Source organism: Acipenser ruthenus, chromosome 9 (assembly GCF_902713425.1).
Source record: "Acipenser ruthenus chromosome 9, fAciRut3.2 maternal haplotype, whole genome shotgun sequence".
NCBI classification, from domain to species: domain Eukaryota; kingdom Metazoa; phylum Chordata; class Actinopteri; order Acipenseriformes; family Acipenseridae; genus Acipenser; species Acipenser ruthenus.
Window position 1 is genome coordinate 55703148 of NC_081197.1, and position 20759 is coordinate 55723906.

The window sequence follows — 20759 nt, forward strand, 5'->3', positions numbered from 1 at the left end:
GGGGATGCGCTTACTAAATTATGTTAATACGCACCTTTATTTGGGAGCAGTGTTAACAGAAAGATCAAATCAGATTTTGTGTTAATCAATATGCCTCGGCACACTATAGACTGGCTTGTATCTCGTAGCACCACTAGCCTTGCACTCTGGATTGATTTATGGAAAATATAATACAATAATAATCAAAATGAAAGCCCCTCAAGCGTCAGAGATTTCAAAGTCATGTTCTATAATGCAGTTTTAATTTTAAGAAGTCTCTTGGTTGTTAACGGCCCTGCCTTTTGAAAGCTGAAGGTTTTGTCCTTAGCCATTTTTCTTTTGCAATTTAAAATGTGCTCCATTTGTTTAATTTTGCCATGTAGCTAGCTGTCTACAAGATTAAGCATGGCAGCAGGTCATCAACAGGCAGCAAGATAAAAAGGAAGCACAGTGTGATTCAGCAGGATACCAGTGTAGTTATGATGCTTTGTGTTTATATCATGACAGATGCTGAATGCATTTCAGGTCCTGTGTGAAATTACAGCAGACTTAACATTCACAACCATGTACCCAAAATATCCACCTCTCTCAGCAGAACTTTTCAAAGTAGGCTCCCGAGTGGCGCATCCAGTAAAAGCGTTCCACGTGGAGTGCAGGATGCGCCCTATAGCCTGGAGATCGCAGGTTCGAATCCAGGCTATGTCAGTGCCGACCATGACCGGGGGTTCCTAGGAGGTGGCGCACAATTGGCCGAGCGCCGCCCAGGTAGGGAAGGCTTAGGTCAGCAGGGGAATGCACAGTTCACCGTTCACCAGAGACCCCTGTGGTTCTGCAGTGGAGCCATCAGATCTGTGTTGTTCTCTGGCACTGTAGATCTGGTGGCCTCACCGTTTTCTGAAGTAGTTTGAAAGGGTGTTCACACATCTCCCTTGGTTTGTCCCATTGTCATATCGCAATCTCCTATGAAATGTACTATCCTAGTTGCTGGTAACCCAAACTCGGCATTTGAATTTAAAGATACAGTCCCAGATAACTCGGGAGACGTTCCAGCTTCTTGCAGGCTCCATACCCAGACTTGGTCAAGCTGTTGATGCTGCAAGGGGTGGCCCAACTTGCTTCCAGCGACGACTACAGCATATTGACAACTATAATACTATAAGGGACATGGGCATACGCATTTATGTGGGACTGAACTGTACATTTTGGCGTTTGATAACATGGATTATTCCTCTCATTTCTTTTGTGTTTGTGATCTAACAAGATATGACAACTGGCAGCTGGAGAAGGTTGATATCAAATGCTTTGGGTTTGTAGTTGAGTGGTTTTAAATATTGACTGCAGTATATAAGTGCAGCAATCTGCAAATTTAAGGGATACTTTTTCTAGCTTGGTATTTGTGTTTACTTTGCAACAGATTTATTTAACTGTAAAGCTGGCAACACTTGACATGAAGTGATTACGCTTGCAGCAATGTGGGGGTTATAGAATGTATACACTCAGCCTTGTAAGAAATAGGACATATTGAAAATAGTAGGGCTTGCTTGATTTAAAAATGTAAATAGACTTGGTAATAAAAGTGAAAAATCCCAATACTGCTACATTTGTGTCCTTTTAACATTGAACTTCAATTTTCTGAATGTGTTCTGCTGTAGGTGGCTTGTATGCAGCTCATCAATGCTCTTGTTACATCTCCTGATGATTTGGACTTCAGGCTTCACATCAGAAACGAATTTATGCGCTGTGGACTGAAAGCGATATTGCCAGTAAGTGCCCTGTAGACTGACTCTATATTAATATTTAAATCAGTTGTCCACTTGAGTGAAACATTATAAAATGCCTTTCAGAATAATGTGTTAACCTGTATGAGAGGTTGCATGTACGAATCAATACCTATAACCAGAAATCATTACGTTTTTGTATTATTATCTCAGGTTTTTTTTGTGTGTGTGTGTAACAAAGTGCATTGTATTCCCCTTTCTTTGCAGGCTAACAGGATGTAGGATGGGACACATTTAAAATGATGCAAGATTTATGTCCCTTTTTTATAATTTAATATGGCAGTCATCCATCTGGGTTGAGTGAAATGGGGAAAACAGCATAACTAGCAGAATAGAGGATCTACTGATGTGTAAATTGTAAGGACAAGAACTGTTTAAAATAAAACCTCACCCATATTTTTTTTTTTAAATTCCTTTGCAGCATCTGAATATCATTAAAAGTGATGCACTGGACATCCAGCTCAAAGTGTTTGAAGAACACAAAGAAGAAGATATGATTGAGTTCGCTCATCGTCTAGAGGATATTAGATGTGAATTTGAATACCCTTTTAAGCAGTAGATCTAGTTGAGCACTCTGTGCGTGTGGGTTATCAAATGATCTTCATTATATATGCATGGAACTCGTACCTCAAACAATTCCTCTTGTGATACACGTATTACTTCAGCATTGCACATCTTGCATACAAAGAATGCATAATATAGCACTATAAAACTAATGATATAATATTATTAAATGTTGCTGTGCATTGTTGTTACTCATAAAAAGTACTTTGTAGGTAAATCTATTCAAGTAGCTCCCCCACATTTGCCCCGTGAACAAGCCTGAAGCCTGCCCTGTACTGCTTCTGTGACTGCTGTTCACTGTGGATTATTGAGATCTCATGTTCTTTGTGTCCATGACATTCTAAACCCAGGATTCCAGAGTTGAAAGGCTACCTCTGTTATTATTATTATTATTATTATTATTATTATTATTATTATTTGGGATTACAAACACAATTATTTTTTTAAGGGGGGTCGGGGGGCAATATATAACATCATTGTATACTGCCGATGACAGTCTCATTTGTAATGTTAGACCAACTTAACAGCAACACCAGTGGAATAATTTGAATTCTAAATTCAATGAACAGAAAAAAATAGATTAGCTGTATTTCAAGTCACATAATCTCTGTTTATGTTTATTGATATTGCTAAATTTGTTAGTTTTGAGAGTTTATCCAGGTTCTTTAAGTATTTGGTATTCATAATTGATCTAATTTTCCATCAAGAATCATTCGCACTTGAGGAGCAGTGGTCACTGAGGTCAGGTACAGTGAGGTGAACTAGCCACTGCTAACTTCCTCCTTAACCCTACGGGAGCACAAAGGCCAATGCAGTACTCGCTCTGGGACCCTCGCCAAGACTGGCAAGTTGGAATGTGTGTGATTCAAACCCCATTCACTTTGGTTCCCCCTGCACTTAAAATAGCAAAGCTTCTTACAAGGTAAACCATGGGGACACCCAAATAATGTGTTTAATAATGTTACTAGCCGCACATGACAGCGCCTTTCCTTAACTCTGGCTTACTGATGTCAATGATGTCTACCACATGGTGCTGAACATGGTAAAGGATACGGATGCAGAAGGTTATTTTCTCTCCATTCTTCAGCATCTGATGCTAATCAGGAACGACTATTTTGTAAGGTAAGGGTATCACCGTCACAATATCATGTTATTCTGATAGTTTAATAATAATTTCTATTGTGTTTAACCAACGTTTCTAATGCCTATTGATAATCTGTCTATACTGACAAAGTAAAGACCTATATTTTCTGATGTAACACCTCTTAACATGCAGGCAAAAGTCTTGTGGGCTTGAAAAAAGCTATGGGTTGCCCCAAATCCTCGACAAGATATTCTAAAAGAGAAGAGAAAAAAAATACTAACAATTTCAAATGGAGAAAAGGCAAAACATGAACCAATGTTCAAAACTATATTGAGTCTGTGCCTCAAAGAGTGCAATGCTTGCTGATAGTCAGTGGTGGAGTTAAATTAAATTGGTTTAAAGGCAAAATAAAACGCTAGTGTTCAGAGATTTTATTATTATTACACTGTTCATTTTGTATAAAAAAAAAAGTAACTTTATTGTGCTGAAAGATTTGTCAGAATGCCACTAGCTCCTGAATCCACTCGCATTACTGCTAAGAGAGATTTGCAGTGATGCAACTTAATTATAGGAAATACTCATGAGTGGAGCTTCACTCAACACCTGTATATCCCGTCAGTCACTGTATAATTGTACCACAGTAAGTTTTCTATGTATGTATGCTTCAAAAAATGTGATCGAAGGTGTTGTACATGAAAACCATTTCATAACACGTAATCCAATTTTAATTATTAAAGGTTATTTAATCGAACACAGTCTAGTTAGGTTTGAACAAGAACAATTGACACATTAGATTAATTAACCAATTCACCCCCCCCCCCCCCCCCCCCCCCCGGTACATTTCAAAGAGGACCTGTTCAGTATAATTTAGATTTTAACTGTAGTGTTAAAAATTAAGTGTTGCTTTAATCTACACCCAAGGCTTATATTCTGCTCACGATGAAAGGCTACTGCAATTGTAATATACTTAACTTTACATGCAGTATTGCCTAGTACTCATATTTTAATAAAATCTGCAGGCTAGTTCGGTCCCTGAATATTGATCATGGAAGCAAAATAAAGCAGTGTGGATTGTTTAACTTTTAAATGATCTGTTTTTTTCATCTGTTTTAGGCCACAATATTTCAAGATTATAGAAGAATGTGTCTCACAGATACTGTTGCATCGCAGTGGTACAGACCCAGATTTTACATATCGCAAGCGCTTAGATGTAGATTTCAGTCACCTGATAGGTGAGTTGTGTTGTTCTGTTTCTGTCTTTTCAGTAAATGAAGAATTTAAATAAGAACTGATAAAGATAACGCACAGCTTTGTCTTTATCCTGTATCTGCAGATGTCTGTGTCAATAAAGCAAGAACAGAAGAGTATGAACAGAGAGTTTCAGAACTGGAACAGAAGGCAAGTACGGTTGCTGTTTTCTCAAGTGCAGCGCTTTTTTTTATATAGGTAGTTTTCTTAAGAATCATTTAAGATGCTATTTAACTTGTTGTTAATGAAAAGAAGATTCCAATTAACTGTATTCTCAGATTAAAAGATGACTTAATTGATTTTCTTATTCTACTTTTTAACTCTAAAGAGGGTCCATTACTGTAGTTAGATTAGATTGTGTGGTGGGCCTCCCTCACTTAAGGCTACATGTATTCTACTAATAAAAGCTTTCCTTTCACTATCCAGTACCTGCACTTCACTCAACACATGAAAAGCTGTCTTGTATATTTAAAATCTTTATTTTTATAAGAAATTGTCTAAAAAAAAAAAAAAAAGAATCCAGTATAAAACATGTTTTACAATGTAACAATGTGTAGCTCTCGCTCATACCTGTGACACTGATGCTCCCACTCACGACTCTGGAACTGCTGCATTGATGTTGCAAAATTCAATGAGCTGTCAAGCATCCACCACCACTGACACATGTGACCCAATTATTATTTAATGAATGATTATTTCAGTAAAATATTAGTTTAACACAATGGTACACTGACAAAGCATTATATATATATATATATATATAATATATATATATATATATATATATATATATATATATATATATATATATATATATATATATATATATATATATATATATATATATATATATATATAAAAAATGTGGCTGGTACATAGCCTTCTTCAAAAAGGATGGTTATACTAGAGGTAACAAACTGTGAAACAACTTTCTGTATACAGTAATTGTTTATAGTGTTATGTCCTTGAGACTAAAGCAATGATTTACTTTTGTCTTTCAGTTTGATGAAGAATTTATGGCTCGACAAGAGACCCAAGCTGAACTACTGAAAAGGGAAGAAAAAATCAATGAACTTGAAGCAGAATTGCAGGCTTTTAGATCCCAGGTAGCAGAACGTGTTTAAATGAGTTTATTGAATTCCGAAATATCTGTTGATGAAACCTATTTGCCTATATACCTTGAAGTCTTAACATGGCCTTTACCTTTTATATACTGTATTGTTTATTTCATTGAACATGTTGCTATTTTTGTTTCTTGCCATAGGTTTAAAGTCTGCTAAATGCTTGGTTTTTATAATACTTAATTTGCCTTGGTTGTTCCAAATGCATCTCTGCCTTTGCTCTAGGATTGTGTTAATTAAACAGATTGCTTATTTTTAAAACCAGGTGTTGCTCTCAGTGTCGAACATAAAGGCTACAGACTCTGCTGCTCCTCAGTTTGGATTTAATCACTGATCCTTATCCCCAAACAGGAAATTGTTCCTTTAAGCAATGTATTCAACCTAACCCCAGGCACAGGCTATTCTGCAGTGAAAGATAACTCAAACCTCAATAAGAACTTTTTCTCTGATAATTTTTCAATTTAGAAAAGTAAACAGATTCAAAGCATGCTCAAATGGAGTATAAGCTTGGATTTTGAAGACGCAATGGCTACATATTGCTGTGACACCTTTAGCATGCCGAAGCAAGGAGTTACTACTGTGTTAACAATTGCGTTCTGAAATTGCTTCCAGGCTCATTGGCTCACTACACTACACAAATAGGATTTACATCTTTGAAAGTAATAAGGTCTTGCTTTTGTGCTTCCCTCTATTGTACAGATGAATTATAGCAACGTCTTTACTGATTCGCTAAGATACAAAACAGCATTACATTATTACTGGTAGATGTTTTGCACATCACATCCAGCACAACTGTAACACCAATTCAGCTGTTTATCATATGTATATGGGGGGCATGGGTAATAGTTACAGTTTTGTGTAAATGCTTAGAAACAACTAGCAACAAGCTAGGGGCAGCAGTGTGGAGTAGTGGTTAGGACTCTGGACTCTTGACCGGAAGGTTGTGGGTTCAATCCCAGGTGGGGGACACTGCTGCTGTACCCTTGAGCAAGGTACTTTACCTAGATTGCTCCAGTAAAAACCCAACTGTATAAATGGGTAATTGTATGTAAAAAATATGATATATGTATAATGTGAAATAATGTGATATCTTGTAACACTTGTAAGTCGCCCTGGATAAGGGTGTCTGCTAAGAAATAAATAATAATACTAATAATAATAATAATAATAATAATAATAATAATAATAATAATAATAATAATAATAATAATAATAATAGTATCTGGTAAATGCAATGTATGTTTTATACCTCAAGAGGTAGTAGCAGCAAAGAGACCATGGCTGAACTTTTGTAACTCTTCAATCTGAAAACTGTTGCACAGATCAATAAGTGGTTTGCTCTGTAATACACAATTTGAGGAGATGTGTTGCCTTGGTTACAGAATTTGATTTCCATTTTTCCAAAAAAAAGAAATACAAATTAAGTCATTATAAAACTATGTCACAAAAATAAAAGTAATGCACACAAACACACCTAATTAAAAATAACAAGTGACAGCTACAGTACTGCAGTGCCAGGTCTATTATGCATACTGAAGAATGTATTCAAATGTACATTGGCAAGGAAGATGATCTATAACTATCTGGGCCTTAAGGCTGTTTCATTAAATTAACATAATAAACTTCACTGTATCTGCTTTGCATAATACTCCAATGCAACACCATCAAAATGATTTGAATGCAGGGGCATCTCTAAAACCTAGTGTTCAGGTGTTGCAGGGTACCATCTTCATCCATAGGGAACATTGATCAGGACCATTTATGCCACTAACTAATGCTTGGCAATGGAATTACTGCTGGAGTAAGCAGAAGCAGGAAGTCACTCTTTAGTATACAAAAGAGCTGCTGTTGCATTGGATTAATCGCTTGATGTGTGCGCATTGGCAGTTCAAGGTTAAAGTATGGATGAATTATTATTGCAGACCTGGCATTGCCATAACTCTAGCTGTCTTTGCCATGCATGACCTATAGGTTCTCAGTGCTGTCGGCACATCAGCATCACTGTGTTCCTGCTGATCAGTCTCAGGCTGTTTCAAGCCTCAGATCTCTGTAGCTCTCTAGCAGCTATTTATCATCACTGCTTTCCAAGTATCTTTCCGCAGCAGATGTACATTGAAGAAAGGTTCTTCTGTTCATCAGCAATGAAAAAACTCTTGTCAGTTAAACAAAAGCAGGACCATGTACTGCACTACAACAAATACTGTGTGGAGAAAACATGCTATTTCTGGTGGAAGTTTCCCTTTTGACCCAGAAAATGTTAGTCTGTTTTCCTATTAATGACTATGCATACTTATTTTTTTTTTTCTTCTAAGATTATATTCTATAATTAGTTTTGTTGAAAACATGGTGCTCCTGGAAGGGGTAGGGCAGGGTACTGTAATTTTGGCTTGATTTAAACACCTTATCAAAAAATCATTGGCTTACAAGGACAAATTGAAACATCCATCTTACTGAGAGTGATATTCTTCCTTATTCTCTGTAATTTTGTTGCACATCTTGTTTAGTGAATCAAGGTGGCCACAATTAGTTGTAACATTGTAATGTTTCTGTAATATTATTTTATTATCTTAGTCGATGTAAATACCCAATGCACACCAAACAATGCACACCTATTCCATAGTTCCATTTGCATCATGCATAATTAATAACATGCTTGTAGATTGTATATAAGCACTTATAATGGTCCTTATTGTGTTCTGTTTTGTTTATTTGGTAATATCAGGTGTCATAACACCTGTTATCATTGTAAAATATTACAAAGTTGTTAAGACCTTAAGTATATTTTTCTCTTAAATTACAATAAAATGACACCAACTGTCATGAAACTTAAAATATGTTGCAATACAAAAATGAATATTTTTAAACATATAAAAATATAATCTATATAATTGCTTCATATACTGACTGAAAACAAATAGTACCAGAATACACAGTAAAGCAATCTAATTTGTAATGTCAGAGTGACAATCCTGTTTTTTTTGGTTTTTTTTTTTTTGCAGTTTGGAGCAGTGCCAGTTGGAGTTCCAACTCTTCGATCACTTCAAGGAAGTGTTTTTAACTCGTCCCCGCCACCTCCACCCCCCTCTGCACCTGGGGGAGGTGCCCTGCCCCCTCCCCCTCCCCCTCCCCCTCCCCCTCTCCCAGGATGCGGACCACCACCCCCTGCTCCATTTCTTCATGCATGTGGAGCGCCTCCACCCTTCGGGGCCCCTGCTCCACCTCCACTCGGGTTTGGGGGGGCAAACTTCTCTCCGCCCCCCAAAACACTGCCTTTTGGAATGCGGCCTAAAAAGGAATTCAAGCCTGAAATCTCCATGAAGAGGCTCAACTGGTCTAAGGTATAACATGATGACTCCCTAAGACAGTAATCAATAATCAGATAGCAGGCCTCAAAAAAACAGCGTTCTTGTTCTGTAAACTATTGGTATTTGTATGAATTTTTTGTAAGTTTTAGATGAGCATTTCAGAGATTCTGGATATTATGTATGACTAATTTGGATTTATTATAAGGTGACTTAGTGTTGTGATTGAGAAGACGTGGGATGCAGTTAAAACATATCTGTTTTTACTGTACTATTTGTACATTGTTTTATTATTATCTCCTGATATGAATTATGATTTGCGTCTGATTTTAGCTTTGTTGTGAACACAAAATAATTAGCAATGACAATGTGTCAGCAGCTACAGGATTTATTGGTGAGGCATGTATCATTTTCTGTAGTTTTTCGGTGTACTAAAAACAGGTGTAGATAATAATAATCATAATAATCATAATAATAATAATAATAATAATAATCATAATAATAATAATAAAAAAATTGTTTTGTTGAATTTCCTTGAACATGAATCAATACAACATTGTATTACTCGGTATACAAGTAGAAGTTGTATACACTAAAATGCACAAGGGATATGATACAGTTTTCGCATGATAGTTTTAAACTAGTTTTTATAATAAAATGGAGGTGACAGGGCTGTTACCACTATAGCTCAAACTGGTGCCTGTAAACAAACTAGTAAAGTAAACAGAAACATATATTCAAAATCAATTTTATTTTAAAATCGGTGTGTTTGTTGAGTCTGTATTTTAAGTTTAAAAATCAAGTGCCACCCGCAAAGCTACTTTTTAATGCAATCATTTTAAAACTGAAAGCAACACATGATCCAGAAACGCAGGTTGAAACGTTAGGACTCGATCAGAAATAGCTTTTCTTTTTTTTTTTTTGCAGATCAGACCCTGCGAGATGTCTGAAACCTGCTTCTGGATAATGGCAAATGAAGACAGATATGAGAACCCTGACCTGCTGGCTAAGCTAGCACTTACATTTGGGTCTAAGAAACTCGGTAGGGTTCTTTATTTTTATTAAACATGGTTCTTTACAAGAGTACATCATCATAACAAGAAAACTTGTGCTATTGATATACTGTGAGTATTTGCATTATGAAAGCTTTCAGAACAGTTGCTCATGCTGTGCATTGCATAGCTTTAATTATAGTTGGTCTTCAAATGTACATTTGACATTTTTAATTTTAGAGGACAACAATACAGTACATGTTGATCAAGTGTTATTTAAAAGCCCATTTTATTCCAATGAATGAAGCATGATGTTCATTTCGTTATTCAAACTGGTATGGTAACTTAAATCACTGTATGTTTCTGATCCCCAGTTTTCAGTAGTCAAAATAGTGCACTCCTGTTCAGCAGCTGTCCATTAGCCAGTAACATTCTCTTCTGACAGGTGTTTATGGTGTGTGGAAAAAACACAGATTTGCATTAATAACCAGATTATTCCAGCAGTAGTTTTTACAAGAAACAGAAGACTTCTCGTAATTGCCTTCTATGGACGCTTGCATTTATGCTGCATTGTTTATGGAAGTATTCACTAGATGGCACCACTGGGGCTCCCGAGTGGCGCATCCAGTAAAAGCACTCGCTAGAGTGCAGGATGCGCTCTAGAGCCTGGACGTCGCCAGTTCGAGTCCAGGCTATTCCACAGCCGACCGTGGATGGGAGCTCCAGGGGGCGGCGCTCAATTGGCCGAGCACCCCCCGGGGGGAGGGAGGGTTAGGTCGGCCAGGGTGTCCTCGGCTCACCGCGCACCAGCGACCCCTGTAGTCTGGCCGGGCGCCTGCGGGCTTGCCTGTAAGCTGCCTAGAGCTGCATTTTCCTCCGACGCTGTAGCTCTGAGGCAGCTGCACGGTGAGTCTGCAGAGTGTAAAGAAGCGGGCGGTTGACGGCACACGCTTCGGAGGACCGCGTGTGTTCTTCTTCCCCCCTCTCGAGTCAGCGCAGAGGTGGTAGCGGTGAGCTGAGCCTAAAAAATAATTGGGCATTTCAAATTGGGGAGAAAATAATAAAAAAAAACTAATTGGCAACGACTAAATTTAAAAAAAAAAAAGAAAAAAAAAATAGATGGCTCCACCTACTGTGTGTGTGATATATATATATATATATATATATATATATATATATATATATATATATACACACACACATACATATATATATATATATATATATATACAGTACTGTGCAAAAGTTTTAGGCAGGTGTGAAAAAATGCTGTAAAGTAAGAAGAATTGATGCTGTTTTGAAGGCAAAGGGTGGTCACACCAAATATTGATTTGATGTAGATTTTTCTTCTGTTCACTCACTTTGCATTTTGTTAATTGATAAATATAAACTATTAACATGTCTATTTTTGAAAGCATTCTTACTTTACAGCATTTTGCACAGTACTGTATATGTATATATATTATTATTATTATTATTTATTTCTTAGCAGACGCCCTTATCCAGGGCGACTTACAATCGTAAGCAAATACATTTCAAGTGTTACAATACAAGTAATACAATAAGAGCAAGAAATACAATAACTTTTGTTCAAGCAAAGTACAAGTGTGACAAACCACAATTCAATAATACAGCAGATAATAGTGATAGTTACATCAGGATATGATTAAATAGTGATAGTTACATCAGGATGTGATTAAATACAAAGTACTACAGGTTAAACACTTGGCAGATTACAGTATTCTGAAGTACAGGATTAAATGCAGTAAAATAGGGGGCAGATAAGAGCAAAATAAAGCACATTTAAATGAAGGGTGATAGTGTCCCAGGATACAAATAGAGGAGTTCTACAGGTGCTGTTTGAAGAGGTGAGTCTTAAGGGGGTGCCAGAATGTGGTCAGGGACTGGGCAGTCCTGACATCTGTAGGAAGGTCATTCCACCACTGCAGAGCAAGGGTGGAGAAGGAGCGGGCTCTGGAGATAGGGGAGCATAGCGGAGGTAGAGCCAGTCTTCTAGTGCAGGCGGAGCGGAGAGGTCGAGTGGGGGTGTAGGGAGAGATGAGGGTCTGGAGGTAGCTGGGTATATATAAAATATATATATAAAAATGTGTGTATATATAGTATTAATTATAAAGTGCCAGTGCAGCTTTTCTTCAGTTCAGATACTGTATCAAAAGGGAGAGACAGAAACAGAAGTTAGACTGAAGTTGTTTACAGTTTGAACAACATGTACTGTATTTACTGTAGAAATATTGCATGAAGCACTCGTGTAGGGAATTGGGGGACACGCTGTAGGAGAGTTATATCCGAGGCATATTTATAATCGAGAACCTTATAGCGAGGGAGCACTGTATATACACATACATACATATACCGGATTCTGCCCTGGGGGTTAGAGTTGATGTTAAGGCAAAAGTGGGGAGGGGCCTTGACTCAAGACAGGTGAAATAGCAAACAATATTACTGTAATATTTTTTAACATAGTTACGTTAAAGAATCAATAAATGCAGTTAACATTTATTAAATGGTGAAATACAAAGTAAAGGGTTTGCCTGAAAAAAGGGTGCTGCGTAAGTCCACTGTAATGTCATTTTAAATTCATAAAACACACATTAACCTTTAAAGCGGAAGTATATTGTAAGTAAAGAAATAAAGAAATGGATTGTAGCTTAACATGAAAGCGTAGTCAATTGGACTGAGAGTCTGTATTGTCAGATCCAAAACGAAAAGTGCTTGCAATTTATTCAATCGATGCACAGAGCAACTACTGTACTGCACAGCTTGTTCTACTCACTTGAAGCTCAAGATTTGAAATCTCAGACATTATTTGTGCATGGTTATTTTTTAATTGCTTTGTGCGCTTGATTATTAGAAACTGTGTTTTTTTGTCTTGGTTTTTTTTTTTTTTTTTTTTTTTTTTAATCTATACAGGTCCTACAGGAATGTTTCGGCTCAAAGCCAAAACTGTATTTCATTTAGTGTTAGAAAAAAACAAAACAAACAAAAATAATGGTTAAGGTAGTCGGACAAGCCTTCATGTTTACCCTTTTACTCTTTGTGGGATGAAGTTTGATAGTAATATATATCCAGCTATAACATTTGTAATTAGATCTACAGCTGCCATTCAGTTTCAGTATATGAAATGTATGATAACACTTCTTGACCAAACAAAACAATTATGATCTGTTAATAAATGCTATATCTGTTTAGAATCCACACACACTGTTTAAGCTTGTAATAATGCATGTAAAGTGTACTGTTGCCTTGAGTACCCTTTCACATGTTAAAAGAAGTTAGCATCTGCTTCCATAATTTAAACCACAGTTAATCTAAAAAGAACAGACGGTAGTTTCAACGAAATACCAAATCCATTAGCCATGTACGCCATGCACTTTATTTCTAAAAAGTGACTGTCATTTTTCCCCTGACCTAATTTGCCTTAATAGCTTGGTGACATTGCTGGAGCGTGTTCATTTTAATCACTTTTCCAATAAACAGTGAAAGGACAATGAAGGACAAGTACCGTAGCAAAGATGATATGGTGTGGGTTTTTTTTGTTTTGTTTTGTTTACATATTAACCTTTTCTCCTGCTAGTCCCTGTACAATCACGCAGACATACACTCACCAATCCTTGTGAGGATGGCATGCAATTCTAAACATTAACACAAGGCTCTACCTGTTAATTCCTTTTCTTCACTAGGAGAGACATTTTGCCTAATTGCATCCTATTTTTTCCCAGCATCTCTGGGAGCTTGTATGCATTTGCAAATTGGCTGCCACCACTTTTATAATTGCTAATAATTCTTAAAACATTAAGGCTTGTAACTTTTTATAATTTTCAATTTTATGGAACTTCCTTGAGCAGAATCTAACCTACAAATTATTGAGCGGATCATAATCTGGGATATATGGAGACTGTTCAGCTGTCCGTGTGACACGTTTACATATTTTTAAAAAACTTATTGTCTGGTTAGGACGAAACTTAAACAATAAGAACGTTATTGAATGTGTATGGTGTCTGTCCAACTGTGTGGGTTACACTTCAATTTATTACATGTAGCTAAAGAACTGCTTATCTAATTTATAATGAAACTTGAAGTATGCATTCTTTAACACAACTTATTGGCCGCAAATACTGTATGTCACAGTTAGGTTTACATACATCTAATCAATTAATATGATCAAACTTAGTGTCAGCATTCTGTACTTAAGAACAAGCTATTGATGGTATCAGAATCTGGGAGCTGTTAAAGCATCTTTTCATATATATATTAGGGCTGTGAAGCGATTAAAAAATAATAATAATCGCGATTTTTAAAAAATTGTAATCTTATTTAAACTTGGTTTTAATCGCATATTTGATTACTGCATCCATCTCATAAACAAAACAAACAAACAAAAAAACTGTTGTCCTATTTCTGGATTAATAGTGTTGCCATTCTTTTATAGTTTTATATTTATTTACACAGAATTATCCTTAAATTCCAGCATTTTCTGGTAAATTGTGTTAACCAACTGCTAAATCACAATGTAGTCAGTTTGCTACTCTCCTGAATGCATACTTAAATTATACTGTATTTTCTTATCAGTTTCTTTAAAAAAATAATTATATACATATCATTGTTTATTATAATAATTATGTTATAAAAAATATATATATAGTAGTTATTAGAAAGATCATAGCCATTGCTTTGTTTTTTCATTTTGTTGTGCTGGCTTGCTGGTGTATTATAGAACACTTTTTGACAAATCCATGTTTTATATCAATATGTAATCAATCTGTAAGTATGAGCATTCAGTGTTTTAATGTAATTTAAACCATGTGAAAAACTCTATATATAAACACACATGCGTGCAAATTATTATACATGACTATATTTCTTTTGGCGACACCACAGAATTTGTCAGGTTGAAATTAATTGATAAGTTTTCAGTTCCAGATAGTGTATTTATTCACTGATGTATAAATATATACGTATGCAATAGGAGTCGAAATTCCACTAATTAGAAGAATATTCTGTATAACAGACGATGCTACTTTCGGTATGATTATTTTGTTACATCACACATCACAGCCTCACATCAGCTGAGACAGAAAGAGGCACAAAGAGGGAGTTTTTTTTTTCTTTTTTCTGCACACACTTCTCTGCCCCTCTTACCAGGGGAAGTCAGGAAGCAGTCGGTGCAGGACACAAACTAACTAGATGCTGATAAAAGCCTGGTGTGTTAATACAAAAATACAGGTAGAGGACAAAAAAATGGAAACACCGGGGTAAATGAGGGACACCAAGTATATTGAAAGCAAGGGCTTCCACACAGGTGTGGCTCATGTGTTAATTAAGCAAATAACATCCCAGCATGCTTAGGGTCATGTATAAAAATGCTGAACAGGCCTGGTTGCCTATAATTATGGCTAGCAGGGCTGCAAGAGGAGACCTCGGTGACTTTGAAAGAGGAGTGATTGTGGGGGCGCATTTGGCAGGAGCTTCAGTGACCAAGACAGCTCAATCTGCTGATGTTTCACGAGCAACGGTGTCTAAGGTGATGTCGACATGGAACTCTGAGCGAAAGACATCATCAGCAAAGGGCAACAGTGGGCGGAAGCGCATACTCCAGGATCGTGATATCCGTGCATTAATTCAAAGTGCAAGGCAAAACAGGCGAGCAACTGCAGATCAATTGACTGCAAATTTCAACCTGGGGTGCTAGCAGCCACTTTCATCAAAAACGATCCTCCAAGAACTCCACAGAGCGGGATACCATAGTGGCCCAACGCCCTATTAAGTGACTTTACTTTGGTGTTTCCATTTTTTTGTCCACTACCTGTATATATTAATTATACACACCTTATTGTTCCTAGTATGTCTATTATTTATATAGACTGAATTGGCACTAGGCAATCTGATCAGCACTTGGTACAAGGTTCAGAACTGTGGAAATTTGATAGGATTATTAGATTCCTACATGGTATTATAGACGTGTGTTTGAAGTTGACCTTGAACTGTGGTTTACAATATGCCCCCTGGTTTAAAGTATCTTTCAGAGAGTATGATGATGTTGTTGTTGTTGTTGTTGTTGTTGTTGTTGTTGTTGTTTCCTTTTTAATGGTATAATTAAATGGAAATGGATGATCGCACATACTGTAGTTCTACATTGCTCTGACAAATCTTAATGGGTTTTCAGGATATAAACATTTTTACTGCTACTTCCAGCAATCCGGAATTGAGCAAAATGAAAAGAAGTAAATCACAATTGACTTGAAAAGAGACACCATTTGGATATGACAATATTTTATATTGCAACCTGATCTCTGTGTCCTGCAGGATGTTGCAGGGGTCAGCTGTGTGTGGATGTATTTATTACTATTCCATCTCTTTGTAGTGAAGTAGTTATCCAGTATGCCGATTAAACTGCTGCTCTCTGATGGAGCACCAATATATTTCTCAAACGTTTACAACTTAATCATTAAAATTTAATCATTTTAAAAATATCATGCACACAACAGTGAGGTTAAAAGTTTCCCCTGATAGTATTACATCATCTTGTAGTGTACATGTTTGTTTTAAGTTGTTCATTAAAACTTCACCTGTACAGTTGTTCACTGATTTCAAGTCGTCCATCCTTTCAATTTTTTTTTCATAAATATGTTGCTTAAACAACACAAAAAGCTCTTGCACAGTGTTGTGCAGTCTCTCCAATGCTGTGATTGTGTCCTTGGCATTGTCGTGAATTGGTTAGTGGTACTTGAGAAGCAAATTATGTGTAATAAAGTGATTTTGTACAATAAACAAACGTGTAGTGAGAGAGAGTAAATTAAACTAAAATAACTGTATTATTTCTTCATATAGTTAATGTTAAAATAGCTGTCCTACTCTGTTATCATTAAAAACAACAAACCACATTATATAAAGACTGTTTTATGATTGCTACAATAAAGTAGGATCCTGAATGGTCAAAAAATGGTCTACTTGTCCTTCTTAAAAATACTTCCCACTCCCCGTCGCACAAAACACACACAAAATAAGTAGAATATAACTTAAAGAACATAATATAAAGGATTGTGTTTAATTTAACAGTGAACACAATCAATCAATTAGTGATTAACAGGGGCGGGTCTAGCCTTGTAGCTTGACGGGTTCACTAAATTCTTCAAGATGCACAAAAAGTTTCCTGGCCCCTGACCTCACCTCAACACATTGATACCATACTTTAAGGAAGTGTTTCTTTCAGTGCAGTTTGGAACACATTTGCTAGTAAATTTAAGTAACATACTAAGAGTACAACTATAATAAGCAATACTTGGGAGTTATTCAAATATAAAAAATAGCTTCTGCCTGTTTTTTCCAATCTTTCTTTATAAGCTTAATTCCACTTCTGATGTACAGGTGTTTTAGTTTGTTGCATCACAGACATAAATTCATTAACTATTACTGCTGCTTAATTTTCTTAATGTTCTACTGTAAATAGTTTAACTGCTGAACCCCAGATTTATAAAGAACATGTGTATAACCTGTCAAGTTTCTCTGATTTTCTTTTTTACAGTTTTTCTACCAAAATGCATACAATATTTACAGTAGGCGCCATCAAATATTGCAGACATAAAATGTTTTTTTTTCTTTTGTTTATTTTTATGATATATTTATTTTACTTAGTAGTACTATACTTATTATAAAACGGATTGTTAGAATGCTGCATACTGATTGATCCATCAGTGTTCCAATCCGTTATACTATCCAGCACAATGTCACGATTAGGAACTACTTAGGAACAAAGGCAAATCACTGCACCATTTTTTGCCAGGCTGGTGTCGGTTCAGCTGCCTGGTACTGCTCTGCCAATGCGACCGCTCGATCCAGGGTGGTGGGTGCCTGCCGCTGTACCCACAGTCGTGGTTCTGGAGCTAAACACTCCAGAAACCGCTCCACCACAATGACTTCCACCAGCCTGGCTTTCGTGGTCGCATCTGGGTTTAACCACCCCATGGCATACTCGTTCAGGCGATGGGCTGTGGTTCTGGGGTGCTCCTCAGGCGAGAAGCGCTCCTCTCGAAACATCCTCCGATATCCCTCTGGTGTGGCCCCCACGCGATTCAGGATGGTGGCTTTTAGCGTGGGGTAGTCCATCATCCGGTCAGGAGACAGCGTCCTCGCTGCTGCTTGCGCCTCCCCCGTTAACTGGGGCAAGAGGTAACTAGCCCATTGGGCCTCATCCCACCCGGCAGAGGTCGCCAGGGCCTCAAACACCTTAAGGTAGGCTTCGGGTCGATCCTCTGCCGTCATTTTGGTTGGTCTCATCAACCGGGGGTCAGGTCCCGCCGGTCTAGCAGCCCCTTGCACTGCAGCTGTCAGGGTCTTGTGCAGGAGATCCATCATCTCCGCGAATTGGGTACCATCCATGTTGGTGTGCACTGCTTACAGGGGGCAGTGCCAGTGAATCCCACTTCTGACACCTCGTGTGGAAAGCCCGTACACCCACTCTCCCACCTCTCCGTGTCACTGCCATGACTGACAGGTGAATATTGACGGGCTGCTGCCCTCTTCCTGCAGCACTTCGAACACATCAGAAGAGTCAGTACAGGTTTCCCCCTGTTACATGGTTTAACTCAGTTAGCACTCTCTGGTACAAATGAGTTCAAGATCGCCAAGAAACAATTGCACAATAAAACACAAAAGTTTGTAAATTAAAATATGGTACACAAGTAGAGAAGGTTAATATAAAAATAGCATAAATCAGCACATTAATCTCAGTAAGCAATTATCGTCAGGTAATATCTCAGCTTGTAAATATCAATTACATGTGAATGCTAGAATACATGAATTGTCTACAATTTGTCTTTCAATAAGAACTAATAACACTTAGCCGATGTAATTATATGAATATGCAAGCAGGATAAAGGTTTGAGTAAATCTGAGTCAGTAAATAAATTAATATAAATTCATTGAATTCTAATCAATAGGATATTACGAAATCATAATCAATTCTTTATCAATCTGTTAAAAATGTATATCTTTTAATTAGAACCGTGACACAAAAATGGTAAGCACCAAATAAACCAAAAAAACACGGACAACAGCACAGTCCGCAAAGTATTCTCCATTGTTGGGCATGATGGGAAAAAGTTTTTTCCAGACAGAACTACCGCTCTAGTAATCAGCAAGAGAGCAGAGGGCGTTTGGAAAAGTGCAATGTCCTCTTGTCTGGATGAAGCTGCAAGTGAACCAAGTAAACTTAACCAAGTGAATTAACTTTAAAAGAAACTTAAGTTTGCTTGAATTTTTCTGGTGTGAAACGAACTGAAGCAAACCTGAAAAACATTTTGTTTGCAAATGAACCACGATTCAAATCGCTTTCAAGTGAACTAGGTGTGAAAGTGCCCAAAAGAACAGGGGCCCAACTTTAGCTCTCTGGTCGTCATAGAGACAGAGTAGCTGGCCTCTTTCGAGAAAGATGCTGAATTCTTTTTACCTGTTATGGTCCTACAGGTGTGTCTAAACCGAAGAGATTCTATCAGTCAAGCCTCTGTTCCCTGGTGGGGTGAAAGTTTTAAATGTTATGTCAACTATGCTGCCTCAGCAATATTTTGGTCTTTCCAAAAAAAAAAAAAATTAAAAACAATACAAAGCGTTGAGGAACAAAGTAGAAATGTGCATCTTGTGATGTTATCTAGTATATTAAAACACTTTTGAAAGGGTATACCAACAGAACAAAGGGGAAGGGGGGGGGACTACTTTGTTAAAAACTAGAAAATGCAATGTTAAACTGTGCTTGTAGCTAGCTGTTTTTGAATGCATTAACACCATTTAAAGGTTACAATCCAATTCAAAGAGTTGGAGAGAGCTTGCATACAGTAATTACACCATATCTTTTATTAGGATGCATAAACATCTCTGTGGGACAGTTTAGGTCAACAGTATGCAAAATAGCTGAGATGTTCGACTGTATTCAACCTCTCCATAGTGGTATTATTTATTTAAACATGACAAGTCACCACAGGGAGTCTGAATTAATTAAAAATATTCTAGCACAGAACTAGACATTAATTGAACTCCTCTGGATGTTCGCATGAGCTTGTTCACCTTGTAACGTTCTTGTTCTTTATTGGATTCATCAACAGATTTTTTTAAGGAAAGGAAGATGTTGAGATTTTGCTTTAGATTTTGCGTTTCGATTATACACAAGTTCAACAATCTGGTTATGTAGCAGTTACATGTTCTGACATGCACTGACTAACTTGTACATTTTTTTTTATGTCTCTTAGTCTGTATATTTTAAGCAGAATCTATTATGTATTTTGTCAGCTAGGCAGAACAAATGTTGTCTTCATCAAAGTGGAAATCAAAAGTTGAATATTTGAAACCCATCAATCAAAGAACACAAATTGCCAACAATGACATGCAGTAGGCATGACTGACACCAGTCCTGTGCTGGATAGAAGTGAAACCAATCCATCTACTGATCTCCCACCACATGATTAGACTTCAGTAACACATGCAAAGTAAATTGCAGAAGATGGAAGAATATTTTTAAAACTGTGAATATCCTAAAAAGTAATGTCCAGCAATTCATAAATACCCTGACAAATAATTAATCATTCCTATACAGTTGTTTTAGATTTCAGTTTTTGTTTTAGCAGTGTTGAGATTTGCTCAGGTAAAACTGCCTTCCAAGCTAATAATTCTGTCAAACTAAA

The 20759-nt window shown here is 36.9% G+C and overlaps 1 protein-coding gene across 3 annotated transcripts in view; it reads left to right on the forward strand.

Annotated features, from left to right (window-relative positions):
- The window catches only part of LOC117405378 (protein diaphanous homolog 3-like), a 300571-nt gene that overhangs the window by 136787 nt on the left and 143025 nt on the right, over positions 1–20759 (forward strand). For all 3 annotated transcript variants that reach the window (XM_059030274.1, XM_059030275.1, XM_059030276.1), the window contains exons 10-17: positions 1632–1742; positions 2179–2297; positions 3327–3443; positions 4519–4637; positions 4739–4803; positions 5655–5759; positions 8774–9112; positions 10004–10118. In XM_059030274.1, coding sequence (XP_058886257.1) covers positions 1632–1742; positions 2179–2297; positions 3327–3443; positions 4519–4637; positions 4739–4803; positions 5655–5759; positions 8774–9112; positions 10004–10118 — 1090 coding nt within the window. The remainder of the gene's footprint in view (positions 1–1631; positions 1743–2178; positions 2298–3326; positions 3444–4518; positions 4638–4738; positions 4804–5654; positions 5760–8773; positions 9113–10003; positions 10119–20759) is intronic.